This window comes from Zeugodacus cucurbitae, chromosome X (assembly GCF_028554725.1).
Source record: "Zeugodacus cucurbitae isolate PBARC_wt_2022May chromosome X, idZeuCucr1.2, whole genome shotgun sequence".
In the NCBI taxonomy this organism is placed as follows: Eukaryota; Metazoa; Arthropoda; class Insecta; order Diptera; family Tephritidae; genus Zeugodacus; species Zeugodacus cucurbitae.
Window position 1 is genome coordinate 28,143,623 of NC_071672.1, and position 25,163 is coordinate 28,168,785.

At 35.1% G+C, this 25,163-nt stretch overlaps 2 protein-coding genes across 4 annotated transcripts; one reads left to right on the forward strand and one right to left on the reverse strand.

The window, feature by feature from the left end:
* Window positions 1–6,759: 6,759 nt before the first annotated feature.
* Window positions 6,760–15,668, forward strand: LOC105220307 (uncharacterized). Of its 2 annotated transcripts, none has more exons than XM_011196748.3 (2): window positions 6,760–6,936; window positions 7,978–15,668. In XM_011196748.3, exon 2 carries the CDS (start codon window positions 8,044–8,046, stop codon window positions 9,475–9,477), a length of 1,434 nt encoding a protein of 477 aa, XP_011195050.1. In that variant the 5' UTR covers window positions 6,760–6,936; window positions 7,978–8,043; the 3' UTR covers window positions 9,478–15,668. The 2 variants fall into 2 exon arrangements, with proteins under 2 accessions (XP_011195050.1, XP_011195051.1); XM_011196749.3 differs by having other exon boundaries at window positions 7,983–15,668.
* On the reverse strand, window positions 11,067–23,844 carry LOC105220306 (mucin-2). 2 transcript variants are annotated; one of them, XM_054235673.1, is made up of 4 exons: window positions 23,695–23,844; window positions 18,629–18,755; window positions 18,332–18,558; window positions 11,067–18,212 (listed from the first exon to the last, which is right to left on the reverse strand). In XM_054235673.1, the coding sequence occupies exons 2-4, from the start codon at window positions 18,677–18,679 to the stop codon at window positions 12,395–12,397; spliced, it is 6,096 nt and encodes a 2,031-aa protein (XP_054091648.1). In that variant the 5' UTR covers window positions 18,680–18,755; window positions 23,695–23,844; the 3' UTR covers window positions 11,067–12,394. The 2 variants fall into 2 exon arrangements, with proteins under 2 accessions (XP_054091648.1, XP_054091649.1); XM_054235674.1 differs by lacking the exon at window positions 23,695–23,844 and adding an exon at window positions 19,795–19,941.
* Between the last annotated feature and the right edge of the window lie 1,319 nt (window positions 23,845–25,163).

Below are 25,163 nucleotides of genomic sequence, written 5' to 3' on the forward strand. Positions count from 1 at the left end.
AGAGGACATCAAGAAGTTGACGGAAATGATGCGCCCGCCGCAGCGAACCATCAACAACAACCTCAGGGATCTCCTTAGCCATATAGGAATGTTATATAATAAAGCGGAAGAAGAGTACAATAATTTGAAAGATGTGTAGTGGAACTGAAACCACAAATGACTGTACTAACAAGGAGCCAGAGATATACTCCTCCCAGAAGACACCGAGTATGGATATAGATCCTTTTAAACGACCCCCAATACAAGGTAGATCGCCCACAAAAGTTCTGAGCGTGGATAAATCAATGAGAGCAAAATCGTCGCCCCGGCGTTGCAGGATAGCACACCACAGGCTAACTCAGTGGAAACATGTGTAGGCAGCATGAAACAATTTGGAGAGGACATCAAGAAGCTGACGGAAATGATGCGCCCGCGGCAGAGAACCATCAACAACAACCTCAGGGATCTCCTTAGCCATATAGGAATGTTATATAATAAAGCGGAAGAAGAGTAAAATAATTGGAAAGAAAGAAGACACATCCTTCTCTGCTCTCCAGGCTCACTACTAGAGGCAAGAAACATTAAAATAGGCTGGGTAATATTCCGGGTCAGGAAAAGACAGAACCTTAAGAAGTGCTATAGTTGCTTGGAATACGGGCATTTGGCAAAAACGTGCAGCAACCCAGATGACAGAAGCCAGTCCTATATTAAATGTTGGGAAAAAGGACACTTTGCGAAGACATGTAATAAGAAACCACGCGTGCAAAAAAAAAATGGAAAAAGGAGTACACTCCACCAAATAGGTAGTAAAAAATATCCTCTGTACCAAGCAGCGTGCAAAAGGGCCAAAACATGAGAGTCTTGCAACTCAACCTCATCCACTGTGAAGCAGCGCAAGATTTACTTACGCAAACGGTGTTTGAGCAAAAAGTGGACATAGCAATTATCAGAGAGCAATACAAAAACATAGGTACCGCAAATTGGATCTCCGACCAAACGAATAAAGCTGCCGTGGGGCCCTTGGGCGGGAAAAACATTCCAAAATAAGCCGCTAACAGACAATATAACTACACGCGTGCAACAATCTGTGGCATAAACTTTTATAGCGGTTACGTACCGTCGAGTGTCCCACAGACTGAATACGAAAGAATTCTAGATAACCTGGCCCGAGAGCTTGCACATACAACAGTGAATGTGGTGGCAGGAGATTTCAATTCAAGAAAACTAACACCCTTGACGAAGAATTATTCAAACTCATGCTAGACAACGACCCGAACAATGCCACAGAAACGGAACGACAGGCTGAGTATCTAATACAACACATCAGTAAGGCAAGTGAAGCTGCTATGTGTCTGAAAAGGTAATCCACGTATAGAAGGCCAGCATGCTGGTGGAAGATAAAATTGAAGACTTAAGAAAAGAATGTCACAAAGCGAGGCGTCTGTGTCAAAGAGGACGACTTTCGGCAGTATCCACAGTACTACAAGAACGTTTTAAGAAGAAGCGGAATGAACTAAAAAAGACAATTAAAAAGAGCAAGGGCTACTGCTTTGAAGAGCTGTGCATCAAGTATGAAGAAAATCCACGTGGTGACGCTTACAAGATTGTTATGACAAAAGTCCGAGGACGCAAAGGACAAGCCCCAATCTGCTCCACGCTGTTAAAGTCAGTAGTAGAGACTATATTCCCTGCACAAACGCCGCAAGAATACAGCATCGAAGAATTAGGAACAACGGGCCCACCAGTTACCGACAAAGAGGTCGTAGAAGCAGCGGAACGATTCGCCAACACCAAGGCATCTGGGCTAGATGGCATTCTTAACAAGGCCCTAAAGATTGCGATTAACTTTGTCACTGAGCCGTTTACAAAACTGTTCACAAAGTGCCTACGAGAGGGAGTATTCTCTAAAATCTGGAAGAGACAACGATTGGTCATTCAAAAACCAAATATATATAGAATAATATGTGTACGCTTGGAACAACATCTCGAAACAGAATTACCGGGCCTGGCCGATAATCAATATGGATTTCGCAGACACAGGTCAACAATTGACGCAATTAAGAAATTTACTGATATCGCTAGTAAAGCTATAGAAGGAACCAGGTGGATGTATGGTTCTAAAGAGTACTATGCAGTAGTCACATTCGATGTCAAGAATGCCTTCAACTCGGCCTATTGGCCGCATATACTAAGAGCCCTTGACAGAATACTTTTATATGATACAGACGAAGGACCACAAAGTTATTCAGTGACTGGTTAATACCACAGGGCTCTGTCCTGGGCCCGCTTCTTTGGAACGTCCTATACGACGGAGTATTGCGTCTCACATACCGAAGTCTATTCAAATAATTGGATATGCTGATGACATCGCAGTGACTATAGTAACAAAAGAGATCAGTCAAATAGAGCGACTCTGCAATCATGCGGCGATAAAAATAAAATAATGGCTTACGGCGACAAAACTGCAGATAGCAGGCCAAAAAACTGAAGCAGTTATTATAACAAGTAGGAAGAAACTCGAGGTTGCCACGCTCAACATTGACGTATTCAATATTACAACACAGCAATCACTAAAATATCTAGGAGTGATGATAGATTTAAGATTAAACTACAAGACGCATTTAGACAAATCCTGCGAAAAAACGTCAAGGGTGACGGCGGCGCTAACAAGGATAACGGCCAACATTGGTGGACCCATTCTTATGTACGATGCACCTATATGGGTACAGCGTTACAACAGAAAACATACCTAGGAAAAACAAAGACAATAGTCAGATTAAGTGGGATCAGGATTAGCTGTTGTTTCGGATTGTATCACATGAGGCGGTTGGAGTCGTAGCAGGTAGCATGCCCCCAGACATAATCCATGGAAATCAAGAAATCATATGATAAAACAAAAAGCTTTGGAAGGCGGCAAAAAACAGATGAGAAGAAACAGGAAAGACAACGGAGTCTAAATGAAACGTTGGGATGGAGCAACGTCGGGGAGACGAACTCATAGTCTTATTTGAAGTGTGCAAATGTGGGTAGATAGAAAACATGCAGAAACTGACTTCTACCTTACGCAGTTTTTAACGGGGCATGGTTGTTATAGAGAATATATATTTAAATATGGCCACAATGACCAAAACAACTGCTCTTTTTGCGGCAGCGTTGGAGAAATCGCACTGCACATCTTCTTTTCGTGCCCGAAGTATGAAAATGAGAGATGTGAAATAGAATAGCTGACAAAGGAACAATTGACGACGGAGAACATCGTGCATTAAGCTTTAGTTATCCATGCTTGTCTTGACCTAGAGAGACTTGAGAACTGTCACATAAAAGACCGTTTAATTGGCCTTGATTACCAAATGCTTGACTTGACTTGAAAGTCTATTGAATTTAGAACTCTAAGTTACGTTGCCATTTGAACTGCTCTCTCTCTGTCACTGCTTCTCTTTTCATTCTCATTATGACACTATTCCAGTGAAAACATTCTTTCGGTTAAAATTACATATTGTAACGAAAATGGCACCAGAACAAACTAGAATTGACTATCGAAATCGATAACTTGCCAGATGTATCTAGACATCGATACTCGTAGTTTCCAGACTGTTCGAGTGGCGATGTATCGCTAACAAACACACAGTTCTAATAAGAGAGTTGTCGAGTGAGGACAATTCTAAGGAGAGAGTTGTCGAGCATAGTGTAAACAAGTTATAAGTTAGAGTTGTAAAGTAGAGTATTGAGTACTAAAGTGTTAAGTGTGTTAAATTAGAAATAAAGTTTAGTGTGTAGCCATTAAAGTGTGACTTTTATTTGACAATCCAGTGATCGAACTCAGGATAGAGTTTCAGCGTTAACAACAGATTTAGGAAATCAGTTACAATATGTTAAAATTCTTATATTAAATATTTATAAATATTCAAATATAAAAAAAAGTCAAGATAATTCAGAAAAAAATACTTATTACAACAATTATTTTTTTAAAGGGCTTAATAAAAAATCTTTTATTTTATTTATAACGTAAAAACTTGGTTAACTCTAAGTGCAATAAACAAATCAAATCAAATAGGTACGATGTGGGGGTAATTTTGGCTCTTCTGGCTCCAATTTATTACATCGTCTAACAATTCTAAATCTCGAAAAACTGAACTACGCGTGCACGTTTCTTTTGTGCTATTCTGCTCAAAGCTATATTTATATATTTATTAAAGAGTTTTCTTTCAAACAGAAAATCTTCACGTGTTCACAGATTTCTTGATAGTGAAATATTTGTATACTAGTTTTAAAATCTTCAATCTTGGTGATATTTTAATTTAAAAAACTTAATTTTAAAGGTAAAACTGCACACCTGGCAACTCTGCCCAGAAACTATAATAATAACAGCTGAGATTAAAGTTGTGTGAAGTATTAAATTTCGCATATTAGCGGCAACTCTACAGCTGCCTATTGTCGTCGCCAAAATTAGTTATCAAAAAATCTGTGCCCATAAGAACGCGTTTATTTTAATGTTAGACAGATATCGCTCGTCGCTTGTCGTCTTCCATGTGTTCAGCACATTAACGAGCCATATACAACCATTATGTGTGCCGTGTATGGCCACCTTAATCCTCATAAAAATCGTTGAGTGTGTACACCGTATTATGCCGATGTGCGCGATTAAATTTTACCGATACCAGTACATCTAATAGAAAGCATTTATTCGTGGGTATTTCTCGGTGGTAAGATAGCCGCCATCTTGGAAAAACACAGTGCTGTATATATTGAGTACTTAATTTTAGTAAAACTTTAGTCTTAAAATAGCAAATATTATATATATAGTTGTGTTATATAAAGCGAAATTATTAATGTATGCTATATTTCATTTATAGAAGATTTGCACATCTATGTGTGCCATATTATTGCACAAAATTTATTTAATAAAATACAGCTGTCATACAAGTACCTCTCTGTGGTAAGTTATTTTTGGCCACATTTATTTAAGCTTTATTGACACAAAATTAAAAAAATGTTTTTTTTTTTGTTTTTACTTCATTATTTACAAATATTCACATTTAAAAGGCTTTGAATTGCAAAGCTTAGAAGTACACAAAAGTTTTATGAGCTTGAAACGATATGTGGTCGCCTCCTTATAAAACATTTTTAAAACACAATATGTCATGATCCTATTGAATAGGTATTTCAAACCATCGGGTCCCAGGTTACAAGAATCAAAATCAGTCATTTAATACTAATTCAAGTTTTTTATGAAATTTATAAAAGGCTCAACAGCTTTTACTAAGTGTGACGAATAATACAATTTTTATTTTGTAAAAGTAGAGGCATCTTCAGAGATTTAGCCATTCTCGAATAGTGTTAAAGACAGCAAACAATTGTGCATTTTAAAATATTCATTATACATACTCGTTTAAAATATGCAAATGAATTTCTCTGAAGGAAATCGTTTTTAATTATATCAATTTCATTGCCATGTCTAATAGATTGCTGACTATCTATGGAAGACATTGCCAAAGATTGAAAAGTTTGCCAAGAACTTTCTTGAACCAGACATACATACTCTTTCAAGGTTATTTAGTGAAAATTATTCAAATTGTTTCAAAGTAATATTAAATCTTTTATAATTTGAAAGCGCCAAATGCAGTGTCACCAATCCAGGGATGTATTTATTTTAATTCCATATTTAAAAATTAGTTGAATCGCGGTATTTACTTGTACATAAAATATAACTAACTTATCAATAAATAACATTTAATACCACCATAAAATTTAATAAATATGCGGAATAATTTAAAATAATTCCAATAATAATGAAAACATTTATTTTATTTAATAATTATTTAAGTACAGTAAAAGCTCCTTATTCGCGCTTCCTTTATTCGCGTTTTAACTATTCGCGGATTAAAAAAATGAGACCCAATTTCTATATTCGCGACTAAAAATTTTTTTATTCGCGGATCTAGTAAGCACATACATAATAATAAAATTATTCCAATAGGTATCCAACCCAATATTCTTGTCAAATGGACTAATATAAAAGTGAAAAAGATCTTATTACAAGAAAATGTTAAATATTTCACTATTTTCGCAATATTTTTGAACTTTTGGTAATATTTCCATATAGAACGGGCTCACATGGAACTGAACTTGTTTTTACACATTTTTTAGAAAACTTTCAAAAAAGACTTTAAATTAAATGGAACCAATAAACTCTTCACTTTTTCAATAATTTTTTTAATTTTTTTGACTTAAACCGACTTGGAGGACATGTTAAATTCACAACCTATTGAAGAAGAGGCTTCAACAAACACTGGACGTGACATTCAATTTGAAAAATCTAAGTGAACGAAGTCTAATTTTTAAGAGACAAATTGCTAATGTGACTGCTGTGTATCAGTCTGAATTGAAGGAGCTTTTAGAAACTGCTAAGCAAGAAAAAAATTACAAAATTCTTCAAACCATTGCCTTAGCCTTAAGATAATTAATTAAAATGTTCAAAAACTTCAATTAAATCATTTTTTTATATACCTATTAATTTTTTTTGTCACATAAGAACTTATCCCCTATAATCCCATATAAATTACCATCCCGTATTCACAGATTCTGTATTCGCGGCATATTTATAGAACATATACCCCGCGAATAAAGAGCTTTTATTGTACTGTTCATGGGACTCTAAAATTTTTGTGAAGAATAAATGCTAGCACAACACCCTAATTACTACACTTGTAGCAAAAAACGCGTAGCACACAACCCAAGTACGCCTCGGTGGTGTGTTAAAAGATGAAAAATAATGTAAACAAACCAAAGGTTTTCTACCGTATATACTGAGTCGCAAACGGTAATGACCAAATACCGGCAAAGTTTTGTTTTCTAGCTGTTTGCATAAATAAAGGAATATATTGGAAGCTTCATCCGGCATACAAAGTTGAAAGCAGTAAACGTAACATACAAAGAAATATTTATATACAGTGTGAGGTAATCTTGCATTAAATGGGACTGAATTTATTATAGTTATACACTTATACAAATTTAATTTTATAAAGAAATTTAAAAGTATAACATATTTGATACAAAATATCAACAAAAAGGAGCATACGCTTATTCTGATACACTTTACTGTAATAAAAAACGTGAAAATGATCACATATGCGTTTGCCAGTACAAATAGCTAAAATGTAGAATATTTTAAATTTTTAATATATGTATGTAGAAATTTACAAATAGTTTATAATAATATAACATTTAACATGAAACTATTAGCAAGTTTTGTTTCACTCTTTGATGTACAAATAATTAAGTGTGTGGCAACAGTAATTATGACATTATTTTGAAAGCGTTCATTTGGTCATAGAAATTTACAAATAGTTTATAATAATATAACATTTAACATGAAACTATTACCAAGTTTTGTTTCACTCTTTGATATACAAATAATTATGTGTGTGGCAACAGTGATTATGACATTATTTTGAAAACGTTCAAAGCGTTCATTTGGTCATACAAGCATTCAAAGTACGCAAAGTCAACGAAAGCAAGTAAAGCCAGCCAGCATTGGGTCTGGACCTTAAGTATTCGAACGAATCACCACCAGAACACATTTTAATTAGATTTGTATACGCTAGTAGCTTTATCACACATAAACAAATATTTAATATAATTTTTTGTATTATTAATATTTCATCCATGTTTATTGCGTGCAATACCTAATACTTAGGTGGCTGTGTTGCTGTCTAAACAGTGTATGTGCTGATTAAGTTCTAGCATTTTCTGAAGGCGGTCTGCGGGTGTTTGCGGCTGCAAACAGTATTCGATCTGTAGTATAAAATTTTCGGTTAAAATCAAGCTTATTATTTTTATTATTAGTTCCTGTTACTCCTGCAAAGAGAATAGGGCCACCACATAAAACAAAACTTAGTCCTTTATAATTAAGTTGTTAATATAAATTTCCATACAAATTAAAATAAACATTATATCAAACCGCTTACTAAAGGTACAAAACATGTTTCTATTGTCTAGAATAGAAGTGTAACCAGAGTGTGAGCACAGCGGTTTGGATAAGCTCCATAAAAATAGTGTTGAAAAATGGCCGCTTTCCAGTTTAGCACGTTTAATCTTCAAGTGGCACAAGATTATTTTGCTCATTTAAATCCACTAGCCCAACGCATTTCAGCTGATATAAACGCAACCAAATCAACCTATGGCCAGCTTTGGAATACTTTAAAAGCAAATCAACAGAACGAAATCATCAATGAAACGCTGATAAAACCGGAAATAATTTTGAATTATTTTGGAAACATGTCTTCGTCGTCGTCATCATTATCTTCAAATTCATCTTCGTCCAGCGCTTCTTCTGCTAATATAAGTACTACAAGTGCCGAGCATATTTTGCAGGGGTCACCGAAATCCAGAGAACAAAATTATTCTCCCAATGCCAATAATAGTATAACAACAAATTTACTGACAGATAATATTTTTAAACAGACGCAAAACCTATTGTCAAATACATTGGCTTCACGCTCTAAAACTACCATACAATCACATCAACTTGGAAAATTGAAACCACCATCGTCGCCACCGCCACCTCCTCCTATTACAACAAAAACATATACCAAAGCTGAAAAACATACCAAATTGGGATCGCAAAAGGCATTACATAACGACGAGAAAACGTATTATTTTTATGACGGGAATAACCTTCATACATACGCCGCCCAGAAAGTGGCACTAAAAATGATTTATGATGATGTTTTGGGCGCATACCGCGATGAGCATTCGCAACCGTTCAGTTATCGCACAAAGTCTCAGATTGATCTGCAACAGCAGTATTATGAAACCGATTTGAGTGATGTAAACCTGAACACTAACTGTGATATTATACTCCTCACCTCAAAAGAACCATGCAATGTAAATTTGGCTGAAAATGCTACTCTCACTAAAAACTATGAGCAGCTACAGAAGGAGTTAAAGAGCACTTTAAACAATCATTTGGAGACGATACGAAAAAACGAATCAAGTGACTTAAACCAGAAGAGTGGCTATGATATGAGTAGCAAAGTCCCCACCAATAATTGCGGTGCAAATAAGCGCGTATTACCTAAAACACAAGAGGTAGCAAAGATTCCACCTGCTTTAGCAACACAAGCTCATACATCGCGTGCTACGAATAAGTGTGAAAGTAAGTCAAAGAAATATTTTAGGGAAAATAGTGAAAAGCATACAACCGAAGGTGGATTACTAGTGGACTTAAACACATCTAAACAAACAAACTTCAATTATGCCGTCTACACAGATGTCTACTTTGAACAAGGTGAGTCAGCAACACTTATGCACAATTGCAGCAACAGCGGCATACTGACGGCATCCTCGAACTCATCAACAACTACATCCGATGACGACGAACGTAACAATTACGAATACGATGACGACGATGATGAAAAAACGTTGTGTGAAGATATACGACTTTTAGAGCACGATCTAAATCTACGTCGAGGATTCGATTTTCTGAATAATTGGTAAACCAATTTACTTGTTAGGGTTTCTTCTCTAAACATACTGATGCGACTAACATACTATCACTAACAGTTGATTGATTGATGATTAAACGCATAAAGATTTGCAGAAATTTGTCCAGCAGCACTGTTTCGTTTATGAATGTTTACAATATTTAGTTATTTATGAGATGCAAATGGACCTTTAGCTTAAGATTAATTTTGCAAATTATTTTTATATCGGGAGTGATGAAATAGTCAGCGAAGGAATATTTTGTTTGTCAATATTCTTAATCTTAGCCCTCTTGTAAAATTCAATTATCATAACGGCATTGTCAATGATAGTAATGCGACGTTTGCACTACAATCGACTGCTTTACTTAATGCGTTTGCGGACACAAGATATTTTATAACAATTGCAGCTTAGTTTACGAATACGAAACTATATACTGTTGCAATGCAACTAATTTTAAGAAAAAATCCAAACTATAGTTTTAGATAAATAAAATTCATATAAATATTTTCTAAATACGTATATACAGATATTGACAGATTTAGCTCATTGTCTCATAGTGAAATACAATACATATTAACGTTTAAATTAAAAAATTTAAAACCGTTATGTTATATTTTGTAAACGTCACAAATAATTTTTCTTTTTTCATTCATAAAAAATTGTAATAACAAGTATGTTTCCGTACTAGGAAATTTAACACCTACAAATTGACTACAGGTTTTTTGTACTGCATTTAAAGTGGTGTGAGCAGTAGTATTGATAATAGTACTATTCTAAGTTGATCAAATTGTTAAAATATCGCTCTCGTATATATGATGATAGCCCTATTTCTTATTTTGTAGGCTAAATCTTTGTCCATAACTGTTATGTTTTATAATATACAAAGATAATGGAATTAACTATTAAATGATATATTTGACATCAGTTGTCTAGATAAACACTCACGTCTAAATTTTATTTTAGTGGAAAATAAGTTAATAGAATAATATTTGCATAACACCAATATACAAAGTCGTTAGGCTTACGAACTACTCAATATATACGATAAAATGTTATTTCTATTAAATATTTGATAGTTGTGTATGTATATGATAGATTTCGTGTATTATACAAAATGTGATGTATTTACAAAGATTTAAAATAATGCAGCGTCTCGATAAAAATTACACGTGTTTCTAACAGTGACAAATTTTTGTTGCATCCTAAGACTATTTGCACAACGTAATAGATAAATATATAATATAACAAATGAAGTTATATTAATTATGATACTAGTTTTAAGTAACAACTTTATTATAGAACTTAGCAAGACTGATTTAGCTACACTCAGACGACGTATAGGGCACCTACTTACATTGGAATTCTAGTATAAAACCATGCTCACGAATATGTAATAGAATTGAAAACTGAAAACTAAAAACTGATTAAATATGCTAAATAGCTAAATCTAGTTCATATTGGTAAAAACTAAAGTTGTGCGAATTTTTGCGCTTAAAATACTGTCCTTGTAGAGGAAACAAGTTGGCTAGAAGTAATGGCTTTTGTAGTAACAAACTAATATGAAGATATATTCCTTTTTTGTATTAGTAACAGTAGTAGTATTGCACAGCCCAAGGAGTTAAGCAGTTAAGTCATACGTTATTTAAGAGAGAGACTTAACAGAAATGTCTTTTAAAGTTTGTATTAGTTTCTTAAAACTGTTTCAACCAGATTTAGTTTTGGTCTTTTGATATCACATTGTCTCGCAAGCCGTACGTTCACATACGATCGTTTCTCATATATTGGAAGGGATTCATAAACATACAGCCGAAGGCAGTAATGCACTTTACAACCAAATAAACAAATTTGAATTATGTCGTCTACTGAGATGTCTACTTTGAACAGCAGAAACAACGGAATTCTGACGGCATACTTGAACTTGTTTCCAACTGCAACCGATGTGGACGCACATACCAATTACCCAGACGATGGCCATGATGAAATAACTTTGTGTGAAGATAAGCTACTTTTAGAGCACAATCTAAAAATACGTCGGGGACTAAATTTTCGGAAAATGCATAAACCAATTTACATGATAGTTACTTAATTTAGATATATAATATAGATACAGATATACATATGTATAATTGCTAATATATTACTAATTAATACCAATATACCTATAAATATAACTATTTGAGGAAGTCTAATAATCGAAGATGTTATAACTGTCATCATTGTCTTTGTTCTTTTATAATTTCGTTCAAACTTCAACAGCAATTTTGTTGACGGTCGGTTGTGATCGATAATACCGAATTTCAGAACTTTAACTGCTACACTATACTCTTGCCGAGCCCCGCTCTCTTGTCCTAAACAATTCCAATCAAAATTTAAAGATATCTTTTGGTGAGTTCACTGCCTTCTAAACTACTTTAAACTAAATGATCTGGTAATTTGTTCATGAATAAAACATACAAAACTTACATATTTGTCTCGGCGAGTGTCGATTACTTTATTATTTATTATAAGCTACATTAGTATCTACACACACACATTTCTAAACAAATATTGAAGATATGAGCGGCAATACATATATTAACTCTGAAGTAAAAAATCATAATATAAATTTATTTAACAGAATCGTATTCGTAGGATTTGAACAGTATATATTCGTTGTTGAATAGCTCATAGGCGGTACAATCTATCTATAAGACTTAACTAAAGCGATGCATTATAACAACAAAATATAAATATATTCAAATACGCAGTAATCCTGTACGAGTATTTGCCTTCCTGGAGCGGTTATTTCTAAGTAAATATAACATACTATTTCTAATAAATTGATCTAGCAGTAGCTACTTAAGCAACGGTGAATCCTTTTCGTACACCTACCGTAAGCTTAATGAGTTGTTTTCGTTGTGGCAAATTAGATTCACGTTTCGTAATCTTTTTAGTTACCACACCATTTGATTAACGCCACGTTGTCTAACTCGGCAGCTTCACTAACTTCAGCCAGTGATTCAGTAAGATCTCGACGAGTGCGCTTACTGTCACTATCTTCCGCTTCATTTACATCAAAAACGTTATTGCTATATAGAGCCAATCTGTTGATTTCATCGAATAGTGTTTTTTTCGGCGTCCTTATAGAACGATCATAGCCCGGTTCACTAAGTGGTGGTAAGTATGTAGCTGGAATTCTACTTGTACCAACATAACCTGTTCGTGGACACTGTGGATTAATGGAACCGGGATAGCAAGATCTCGCAGTAGTAGAACTTATTCTTTCCCTAGTTATTGTTGGTGTTTTAGTCAGTAAAGTGTTTGGCTTAGTTGTCCGTCTACTTGAAGTTGTGGGAGGAAGGTATGTTGCGGGTTGACACTTAGGATCAGTTGAACCTGGATAACAACCAGGTTTAGAAGTTGTTGAAACTTTAGGACATCTTGGATCAGGTGAACCTAGGAAACAGTTAAGACATTCTGGATCATTTGATCCGGGGTAACATCTAGGTTTTTGCGTTGTACGAATCGTTTGAGGGCTTCTTGGAGTTGTCGTTTTAACCTGTGAACACGATGGATCTTTTGACCCTGGATAGCAAAGGTTTGGCGTTGTAGGAACTGGAACTGTTGAGCAGGCAGGATCTGTAGAACCTACGTAACATTTTGGTTTGAATGTTTCAGTAGTTATCACTTTTTTAGTTCCAAATGTGGTTGGTTTAGTGGGTCTAATAGTTTGCCTACATCGTGGATCTTGCGAGCCGACATAGCAATCTGTAGCGAATGTTGTGATTGGAACCCTTTGTGTTGTTGTAGGAGGAAGATAAGTACTTGGTATGCATTTCGGATCTGAAGACCCTGTATAGCATTTCGGTGTTTCTGATATTTGTGGTAATTTTGGTTTCAACGGGGTTGTAATTCCTTGTGCACATTGTGGATCTATGGATCCTGGGTAGCAGCGAGTTTCAATTGTTGTTGGCAGAACTTGTCGGCAATTGGGATCAGTTGAACCAGGGTAACAAGGTGACTTTGTAGGTGTAATGATCACCTGAGTTGTTGGTTTTGTGTAAGTTGAACACCGTGGATCTGTAGAACCTTCGAAGCAATTAAGTCGAGTTGTAATGGGCGGCGATCTAGGTGATGTTGTTGGAGGAAGATATGTCGCAGGTTGACACTTTGGATCAGTTGATCCTGGATAACAACCAGGTTTAGAAGTTGTTGAAACTTTAGGACATCTTGGATCAGGTGAACCTAGAAAACAGTTAAGACATTCTGGATCATTTGCTCCGGGGTAACATCTTGGTTTTTGCGTTGTTCGAATCGTTTGAGGGGTTCTTGGAGTAGTCGTTTTAACCTGTGAACACGATGGATCTTTTGACCTTGGATTGCAAAGGTTTGGCGCTGTAGGAACTGGAACTGTTGAGCAGGCAGGATCTGAAGAACCTACGTAACATTTTGGTTTGAATGTTTCAGTAGTTATCACCTTTTTAGTTCCAAATGTGATTGGTTCAGTGGGTCTAGTAGTTTGCCTACACCGTGGATCTTTCGAGCCGACATAGCAATCTGTAACGGATGTTGTGATTGGAACACTATATGTTGTTGTAGGAGGAAGATAAGTACTTGGTAAGCATTTCGGTTCTGAAGACCCCGGATAGCATTTTGGTGCTGCTGATATTGGTGGTAATTTTGGCTTCAACGTGGTTGTAATTCCTTGAGAACATTGAGGATCTGTGGATCCTGGGTAACAGAGAGTTTTAATTGTTGTTGGCGAAACTTGTTGGCAATTGTGTTCAGTTGAACCAGGGTAACAAGGTGACTTTGTAGGTGTAATGATCACCTGAGTTGTTGGTTTTGTGTAAGTTGAACACCGTGGATCTGTAGAACCTTCGAAGCAATTAAGTCGAGTTGTAATGGGCGGCGATCTAGGTGATGTTGTTGGAGGAAGATATGTCGCAGGTTGACACTTTGGATCAGTTGATCCTGGATAACAACCAGGTTTAGAAGTTGTTGAAACTTTAGGACATCTTGGATCAGGTGAACCTGGGAAACAGTTAAGACATTCTGGATCATTCGATCCGGGGTAACATCTAGGTTTTTGCGTTGTACGAATCGTTTGAGGGGTTCTTGAAGTTGTCGTTTTAACCTGTGAACACGATGGATCTTTTGACCCAGGATAGCAAAGGTTTGGCGCTATAGGAACTGGAACTGTTGAACAGGTAGGATCTGCAGAACCTATGTGACATTTTGGTTTGAATGTTTCAGTAGTTATCACTTTTTTAGTTCCAAATGTGGTTGGTTTAGGGGGTCTAATAGTTTGCCTACATCGTGGATCTTTCGAGCCGACATAGCAATCTGTAACGGATGTTGTGATTGGAACACTTTGTGTTGTTGTAGGAGGAAGATAAGTGCTTGGTATGCATTTCGGATCTGAAGACTCTGGATAGCATTTTGGTGTTTCTGATATTGGTGGTAATTTTGGTTTCAACGTGGTTGTAATTCCATGTGTACATTGTGGATCTGTGGATCCTGGGTAGCAGCGAGTTTCAATTGTTGTTGGCAGAACTTGTCGGCAATTGGGATCAGTTGAACCAGAGTAACAAGGTGACTTTGTAGGTGTAATGATCACCTGAGTTGTTGGTTTTTTATAAGTTGAGCACCGAGGATTTGTAGAACCTTCGAAACAATTAAGTCGAGTTGTAATTGGTGGCGGTCTAGGTGATGTTGTTGGAGGAAGATATGTCGCAGGTTGACACTTTGGATCAGTTGATCCTGGATAACAACCAGGTTTAGAAGTTGTTGAAACTTTAGGACATCTTGGATCAGGTGAACCTGGGAAACAGTTAAGACATTCTGGATCATTTGATCCTGGGTAACATCTAGGTTTTTGCGTTGTACGAATCGTTTGAGGGGTTCTTGGAGTAGTCGTTTTAACTTGTGAACACGATGGATCTTTTGACCCTGTATAGCAAAGGTTTAGCGCTGAAGGAACTGGAACTGTTGAGCAGGTAGGATCTGTAGAACCTACGTAACATTTTGGTTTGAATGTTTCAGTAGTTATCACTTTTTTAGTTCCAAATGTGGTTGGTTTAGTGGGTTTAGTAGTTTGCCTACATCGTGGATCTTTCGAGCCGACATAGCAATATGTAGCGGCTGTTGTGATTGGAACACTATATGTTGTTGTAGGAGGAAGATAAGTACTTGGTATGCATTTCGGATCTGAAGACCACGGATAGCATTTTGGTGCAGCTGATATTCTTGGTAATTTTGGTTTCGACGTGGTTGTAATTCCTTGTGTACATTGTAGATCTGTGGATCCTGGGTAGCAGCGAATTTTAATTGTTGTTGGCGGAACTTGTTGGCAATTGGGATCAGTTGAACCAGGGTAACAAGGTGACTTTGTAGGTGTAATGATCAGCTGAGTTGTTGGTTTTTTATAAGTTGAGCACCGAGGATTTGTAGAACCTTCGAAACAATTAAGTCGAGTTGTAATTGGTGGCGGTCTAGGTGATGTTGTTGGAGGAAGATATGTGGCTGGTTGACACTTTGGATCAGTTGAACCTGGATAACAACCAGGTTTAGAAGTTGTTGAAACTTTAGGACATCTTGGATCAGGTGAACCTAAGAAACAGTTAAGGCATTCTGGATCATTTGTGCCGGGGTAACATCTAGGTTTTTGCGTTGTACGAATCGTTTGAAGGGTTCTTGGAGTTGTCGTTTTAACCTGTGTACACGATGGATCTTTTGACCCTGGATAGCAAAGGTTTGGCGCTGTAGGAACTGTAACTGTTGAGCAGGCAGGATCTGCAGAACCTACGTAACATTTTGGTTTGAATGTTTCAGTAGTTATCACTTTTTTAGTTCCAAATGTGGTTGGTTTAGTGGGTCTAGTAGTTTGCCTACATCGTGGATCTTTCGAGCCGACATAGCAATCTGTAACGGATGTTGTGATTGGAAAACTATATGTTGTTGTAGGAGGAAGATAAGTACTTGGTAAGCAATTCGGATCTGAAGATCCCGGATAGCATTTTGGTGCAGCTGATATTGGTGGTAATTTTGGTTTCAAAGTGGTTGAAATTCCTTGATAACATTGAGGATCTGTGGATCCTGGGTAACAGAGAGGTTTAATTGTTGTTGGCGAAACTTGTTGGCAATTGTGTTCAGTTGAACCAGGGTAACAAGGTGACTTTGTAGGTGTAATGATCACCTGAGTTGCTGGTTTTGTATAAGTTGCGCACCGTGGATTTGTAGAACCTTCGAAGCAATCAAGCCTAGTTGTAATATGTGGCAGTCTAGGCGATGTTGTTGGAGGAAGATATGTCGCAGGTAGACATTTAGGATCAGTTGAACCTGGATAACAACCAGGTTTAGAAGTTGTTGAAACTTTAGGACATCTTGGATCAGATGAACCTGGGAAGCAGTTAAGGCATTCTGGATCATTTGATCTGGGATAGCAATTAGGTTTTTGCGTTGTACGAATCGTTGGAGAAGTGTTTGGAACTGTCGTTTTAACTTGTGAACACGATGGATCTTTTGACCCTGGATAGCAAAAGTTTGGCGGTGTAGGAACTGGAACAGTTGAGCAGGCAGGATCTGTTGAACCTACGTAACATCTAGGTTTGAATGTTTCAGTAGTTATCAGTTTTTTAGTTCCAAATGTGGTTGGTTTATTATTGGGTCTAGTTGTATGCCTACATCGTGGATCTTTTGAGCCGACATAGCAATCTGTAGCGGATGTTGTGATTGGAAAACTTTGTGTTGTTGTAGGAGGGAGATAAGTACTTGGTATGCATTTCGGATCTGAAGACCCAGGATAGCATTTGGGTGCTTCAGATATTGGTGGTTTTTGAGTAATTGGAGTTGCTTGTGGAGCTCTCGTTGTTGAGATTTGGTTCTCCGCACATCCTGGGTCTTTGGAACCTTGATAACAGTGACTCGATGGAGTAGTTACCACGGCTTGTACGCATAAGGGGTCAGCTGAACCTGGATAGCATTGTGTTTTCGATGTTTGAAGAGTAAACACTATTTCGTTACCAATGGTGGTTGGTCTAGTGGGTTTCGTATTTTTATGTGGAGTGATCGACGCAGATTTGATTGTAGTTCTTCCTGGAGTTTCAATCTCGTTTATGCATATTAAATTTTTTTCACAATATTCACTGCATAATTCAATGTCGCATTTCAAAAATACTTGCGAGCGATCGGGAAATTTGAAGGCTTTTAATGTGTTGTAATACACTGTGGTGGATTCTGTATGTTTTTCCAATTTAGTCCATTCACCAAAGATGTTTTTCTTCGTTGAACAACCATTTTCATTAGATAATTGAAGCTTGTTTGTTGACCTTGCATTGAAATCTGCATCATCGTAGGCGTAGCATTGCAGAATATTAATGTCCCACTTTTTCGTCATATGTTTAATATTAATGGTAAATGAAATATCAGTGCCAAGTTTAATTGCCCCACTGATTGGGGTCAGTTTTGGTGGCACACCTATACCGAGTTCCATCCAACATTCGACCGGACCTTCTGCGGTATTCACGGATATTACCTCCAGCATATCAACGACAAAGGGTTGAAAAAATACGGTCTTTTCTTGCTCATTGTTTCGACTACAAGTAATTTTTCTGCCAGTATCCCAAGCACTTTGAACGCTTTCATCATTTTGTATGATCAAAATGTTGTCATAAGACGCACAGGCCGCACAAGAAGGCTTACTGCCACAACCATCATAAGGAACGTGTAAGGTGAAATGTTGTTCATTCCTTCCAGCAGTTACATACCTGATAAATATTGAGTAAATGTAAGTCCAAGATAACCGGTTATAAAATTTAATTTTGAAATTTATCAAAAAAAAAGTATGTGGTGTAGTATCCCTACTCCGAATTCAATAATTACTCACCGACATTTTGGGTCGTTGTAGTAGCCTTGACTATAAATTATTCCATTAAAATTGTCGGCAAAATCTATTGTCACCTGCATTCCATCTGAGGTGTCACATTTAACGTCGATCTTATTGATATTGCCATAGCCAGGTGAAACCTGTCGGACCGATCGTGGGCCAAGTGAAAACAGTACACTATCTTCGGTTTCATCACTGTACGCATGTATTGCAGTAGACAACAGATCCTAACAAAATTTAGAAATATGAGACGAACGTTAAAATTTGTTACAAAGAATATATTTTTTATTTCCTCACAGTAAAAACTGCAAACTGCAATACGCCGACGTATAAGCGCCAATATAACATAATTACAAATTTGGTACTTCTTTGGCGAGACCAAATTCTCTCCCACGCAAAAGCTTTTGTCGCACCGCAGTTGTTGCTAAAATGAAAGTACAGTTATAAAGGGTTTTACAGTAAGAGTAATACAAAAGTAAAAGTTGATAAAACAAAAACCAATATATATATATTATTATTATCATATTCGGTTATCATTGAGCGGTAGCGATTCCAATTCACAGTAACGTGTCGATCTTGATCATCACGGAAAAAGTACGGCCTAATAACATCGCCGGCCCATAAATCACACCAAACTGTAATTTTTTCGGGATGCAATATAACAACTTAAATAAATTGGAAAAACTAAAAGGATTTTACTGACAGCATCGGTGAATTTTGAAAGGAATTAAAATTAACAAAATGAACAAATTTTTGGAAAAAATGTGGGCAAAATGTGTAAAAAGTTTTAATGCAGAAATTAATTTATTTCCTGAAATTAGGCATAACGGGCTTTCTAGATTTGAACGAGCATTAAGGGAATACCATTTATACGGCGAAGTCATGCAGGGAGAACCTACACTTCATGAAAATACAAATACTGTTTTATCCAAACTGTTAACATCATTAAATTTGTCGAAAGCATTTTTATATTTCGAACAAGTAATAAACATCATTCTAGGAAATGACCCTGTGTATAACTATCGCTAAAGTTTCTCGAGAAATTAAGGAGGTCATCCCATGTGATGGGTTCGAAAATTTGATTTTTTATCATAAATTGCTTTCTTAACATATCTAGAATACCGTAGTAATGTCATTTTTGAAAACTCGAAGTCATTTTAAAGATACAACAGTTAGAAGAAGGAGCTGAGTTTGCCGCTGGAAACTTTGACGTTTTTCACAAAACTGTGTTTTTCAAATTTTGCACCATCGTATCTCTAAACGGCAAATTTGAAATTTGGAGTGTAGACTCAGCAAATGTAACCGCTCTGTTAGAAATGAAACCTAAAATGTTATATTTATTTATTTTTTTTTAGTAGAAAACGAAAAAAAACACAAAATTCTCCAATTTTTTTTAAATGTCTAACAAAAGTCTAATTTTGGTATATTCCATTCCAATTTTCATTCCACCCATTTAAACTTACAGATTAAAACGCCGCTAATTTTTTTGTATCCGATAAGCCAATCAGCCGGAATCGTGCTGGAAGTGCGAGTCTATTTTTTCGAAACGGAGGTATTCAGTGCGCTGTAACTCATGTTCTACACAATATTTTTAGCTAAAAATAGTTATACTGTCGATATATATGTTAATAAATATAATAAACTTAAAATTATATCTGTTTACTGGTCTTAAACAGAATTCTAAAAAATTCCTTTAAAAAGGGATGACCCCCTAACTCAGCTATTTGCCGTTATAAATCACTGAAGAGCAAAATAGAAAATAAAGCAAGGCAAACAACGTTGGACATTTTTCCCCCGGACCCATCTTTGCCAGTGAAAAATCACATTGATTCCTTAACACTGAACAATGATTTGTAAAATTCGTTGCCTACTATCCAAAATCATGTGCGAAAAGAAGAATAAAAAAATAATTGGTTATAAATATTATATTAATTATAGTTTATTTTGACTGTTAAAGCTTAAAGAGTCTCACTTGTTTCATATTAATTTTCCTAACTAACTTTTTTTTTGCCAATTATTAGCTGCTATTATAATACTAACTAACTAACTCTGTTTACAAAATGTTAACCATCTTTTTCTAGTTTCAAGTTTAGTTTCTTTGATTACAAACAAGTTATGTTATGCGCATACGACAACTGCATGTCGTAATAGTTACTAGTGAACCTACCCATGCAATTTCCCATTTCGTAACATCAATGACAGACATAAAGATGTCGTATTTCACCCAAAGCGTTGACAACTTATCTCTGTATGTATGTATATAATAAAAATAATAATAATAATAACCCTAATGACAGCTATTCAATACGCTTGTGGCCTTGACTTTAAATGCGAATTTTAATCAATGCAGAAATGAAATTTCGCTGGATAAAGGCACATTTGCATTTACAGCATCCAAATTAAATATTCCGTTTCAAACCAGACGTTGCAAAATATTTATATGTTTGTATAGTATATATTTAATAGCGCCAACGTCAAATCACCAACCAAACAAACTTGACATTAAGGCATTTATTTGTATGCAAGTATGATGTATGTATATACACAGATCACTGTGTATCGAAATGCAATATGCAGAGAGTAATTTACTGACCGCACATATGTTGCTTTCGTTCGGTAATACCATGACCTTGATGTTCAGGCTTTCTTTTTTTGTTTAAATAATAAAAGAAATATGTGGGTATTAAGATGAAGATTTACTTAAGGCATATGGGATTTACTGGTTTCTTATGCCTTCTTAATTTGGTAGCTTAAATCAAATTCATTCCACTAACATACTTACATATGTAGATATGATATATATGTTATGCAAATGAACATTTAAAACGTGTTATTCCCGTGGGAAATACTTCAACAATGATCAATGACCATTGAATGAACTTTTTTTTTACATGGATTTTTTTTCTTGTATACATGAATAATTAGATTATAGAAAATATAAAGAAATTTATTGTCACAGTAGACTAAGCCAGTGTTGAGTTCAAAACGAAATCACAATGCAACTTTAAGGTTAAGCCAAATATACGGGTTATAATTTTCAAACGATTAATAATTTTTGTGCATAATTTGAATGTATAATATCTTGAAAATATACTGTTAAAAGCAACCATCTAAATATTGCATACAAATGTCAAAAAACGTGCAGTATCTCAAAACGAAATTTTCAGAGGTTTCCGTTTATAGTACTATCAAAGCATGTACCTAAAATCTTAAAGATATTGGGTTAATAAATATATTTTTTCTGCAGTCAAAACTGTTTAAAAATTATCAAAAATTGGGTTCTTTTATTAAAGAACCGTTATAATTTGAAATGTTTAACCTTTTTATTATTTTATAGGATATTCCTATACTTTAAACTTTTATTCAAGGTAAATGAAACATTTTGACAGTTGCAGACGATTGAAGAATGATAATTAAATATGAAAAAGTTGTCTTAATGTTGAAAAAAGAGGTCAAATGATCAAATTGAAAAAAATCACCTTGAATCATCATCCACATTTTGAAGAAAAATTTTTCTCAAAACTGTGTTTTTCAAACTTTCTTCCATCGTATTTCAAAAATATGAAAACAGCAAACATATGAAAACTCTCAAAATTTCGATTGGATTGAAACAAAAAATGATTTCCACCAATATTTTTAGGTTAAATTCCTTTATATTTATACTGTCGAAATATATGTTAATAAATGATATTAAACTTAAAAAATTCTAAAAAACAGTCCATCACATGGGATGGCTCCCTTAAAACAGAAAGTTATTTATCACTATGTATTTAACGCATAAGCAATAAGACTAAACTAAAATGAAATGCCAGGGGAAGCAATCATGATAATTGTGACGAGATGTGAATTAGTGGGAGGACAAAGAAGAGCCGGTGATAAAACTAAAGTCAAGTTTAGTATATGACATTTTTTTTTAATTCCTGCATTGATAAAATGATGGGCTTGTCGAGTTGCAAAACAGTAAAATCTATTCATTATTTATTAATAAAACATTAAACTCCCATAGGGATTTCACAAGTTTCTTCAGTCATTCAAAATACTTTGCAAGAACCGGTGGCAAATATCGGTGAATTGAAGATTGTAATATGGCTCAAATGTTACGGGGAAACAAATATGTAAAAATATGTTAGAAGTCATCAATTGAAGAGTACGGTCATTACAAAACTCCAATGGACCAATAATTCTGATGGATTTAATCACAAATTATATAAATCTCCTATAAAGCAAAATCAAAATTATAATTCAGGAATCAGATCTAGACAGAAAGCTAATACAAGCTAGGTAGAATCACTGCAAAAATTATTGTTGAAAACTAGACTAAAAATAGTTTATACAAAACAATAAAAGAGATGACTAACAGTTCAAACATTGCTAACATAAGTGCTCACACCGGCACTTTAATCGTTGTCTTCGAAAATGTACATAAATTATATCATTCGAATTTTGATGAATGAAAAAACTGTGTGTATGACAGACGTTGGCCTGAATGATATTTTAAGGATATATTAGGATGGTAAACAAAGTATGAAATTAAACACACATAATAAAATAATTGGACTGAAGATTTGGAGGTACTATACAGTAATAATGGCGCCATCTTTTTTTGGCAAATATAAAATATCAAAAAAATTTATAAATCAAAAATTGGTTAAATGCACTATTTAAATTGGACCGAATGGTGACTACAACCCTCGAATCTACATGAAGATACACCAAAAATTTCATGCAAATCGGTCCAGCCCTTTAGGAGGCGTTCTGTGACATACACACGTACAGAAGAATTTCATATATAAAGATATTATATAATAAATGGATATTTTCATACTTTGACGATTCAAGGATTTCTGCAGTAATAACGACTTTTCCAAAAGGCGTATATATTTCAGTAATTGTTTAACAATGCACAAGTATGTAAATAATTAATATTTCTATATTTGTACAACTTTGTTGTGTGAACACTTTCATTGGAATTTCTTAAAAATTTTTTGATAAATTACGCATATTTAAAGTGAGTATTTTATGCCCATAAGTTACACTTAAGTTTTACAGTTCTTTTACTCGACATAGCCCTCCAATATAAGTATTATATACACATATTAATTCCTTTAACCGTTGGAGCCAAAACAAAGTCTTAAAGTCATTCCGTTTATTTGAAAATTTTGTATGCAATTCATTTTTAATTTCTTTATTATGTTTGGAAATATTTAAAAATATTTATACTGTACATTTGAAACCGGCACTGTGTGTAAAGTTATTATGTATTAATTTTATTATTGGTATTTCAATTATTATTATTTGTATTTTTTATTTTATTAAATTATTTTGTATTTTTTTTTGTTGTAAAAATTTTTTTAGCCACTTACAGTTTATCACTAGCGTCACTTAAAGGTTGAGGACGATTACGTTTAACAAAAACTACAGTTCTCTATGATAATACAATTGGGTTCACAAATAATGCCACCTGGACGTCTTTTTCTCGGATATGTTGAAGTTAGTGGACGTTGTCACACTAAGTGAAAAATAGCTAACTCTCTTTGCTTAAATAGTAAACACTTAAGCATTTTGTCAATTCTGGCAGACAACCAGTCGACGGTTGAATGCTCAACCTTCTCGCATTTTTTGTGCCATGTTTACTTAACCGCTGGTTTTTTGAGCTTCGTGCAGTAACAAAGCATCTACGCTTGGGATGCAACAATACAAAATATTCAATATTGCAAAAAAAAAAAAACAAAAGATGAGTTTAATTTAATAAAAACACGCCACAAAATATATTTGTTAGCTGGTACAGTATATAAGAAACACAAGAAATAGCTAAATACGTAAAAAACATTGCTGATGAACATTGAGAAGATATGCATCAGCTTTGATTTAAAATTTACGGATCTTGCGTGTACAAAATTAAATGCTTCAAACGGAGATTTTGAATACTGTATTAGGTATAGTATAAGCTTGTACAGTGATAGTTGTTAAGGTCGGAATGTCCGATGCAAGCTATTTTATTGGAAGGACAGCCATTACTGTATTCTACCAAAATAGTTGCTGTCTTTAAATTTGTATTTAAAAATAACGTACATATGTACGTATGTACGGATATGGCGTCACCTAACGTCGTGCGCTGACTACACATCGCATCAACTAGTCCGGTTCCCACCCCGTTGACACTCAACCACTGGCCAGTTAAGCAGCTTCCCAACCGAAGATACATCGGCTATGGCTATGCTTTGGCAGCGAACGTTGATAATCTGCGCTGGAACAAGTTTATCGATGACAAAATACATACGAGGTAAGTTCAAAATGTAAGGTTGACCTTAGATATATCAAAATCCCAGATATATAAAAACCCCTTGTATATCATTCCTTATACATTGGTAAATATAATACAGCTAAAGCCTATACATTTAATGTTAGAGCTGAAGCACAGCTTTACATGTGGATTTGTTAAAAAATTGTATCACACACTTTTGTTGAAATCACATAAATTTTAAGAATTCTTCTTTAAATCTCCAGGCCATATATTTTGAACAAACCTCGTACACACACATACAAAGGTGAATATTGTATTATTGCAAGCGGCGACGTTGTACACAGCTTAATATATGGTAAATGGGAATTTTTATACTCTCGCAACATGTTGCACAGAGTATTATAGTTTTGTTCACATAACGGATGACAAGACAAGAGTTAGATATGGGGTTATATATATATAAATGATCAGGATGACGAGTGGAGTTGAAATCCGGATGTCTGTTCGTCCGTCCGTGCAAGCGATAACTTGAGTAAAAAGTGAGATATCTTAATGAAACTTGGAATACATGTTCCTTGGGACCGTGAG

Coding starts and splice junctions, on each gene's coding strand:
- LOC105220307 (XM_011196748.3), top strand. CDS start 8,044: ATGGCCGCTTTCCAGTTTAGCACGTTTAATCTTCAAGTGGCACAAGAT.
- LOC105220306 (XM_054235673.1), bottom strand. CDS start 18,679: ATGTTATATTGGCGCTTATACGTCGGCGTATTGCAGTTTGCAGTTTTT. Junction 18,559..18,628: donor TGCAGTTTGCAGTTTTTACT/GTGAGGAAATAA, acceptor AAATTTTGTTAG/GATCTGTTGTCTACTGCAAT. Junction 18,213..18,331: donor TACAACGACCCAAAATGTCG/GTGAGTAATTAT, acceptor AATATTTATCAG/GTATGTAACTGCTGGAAGGA.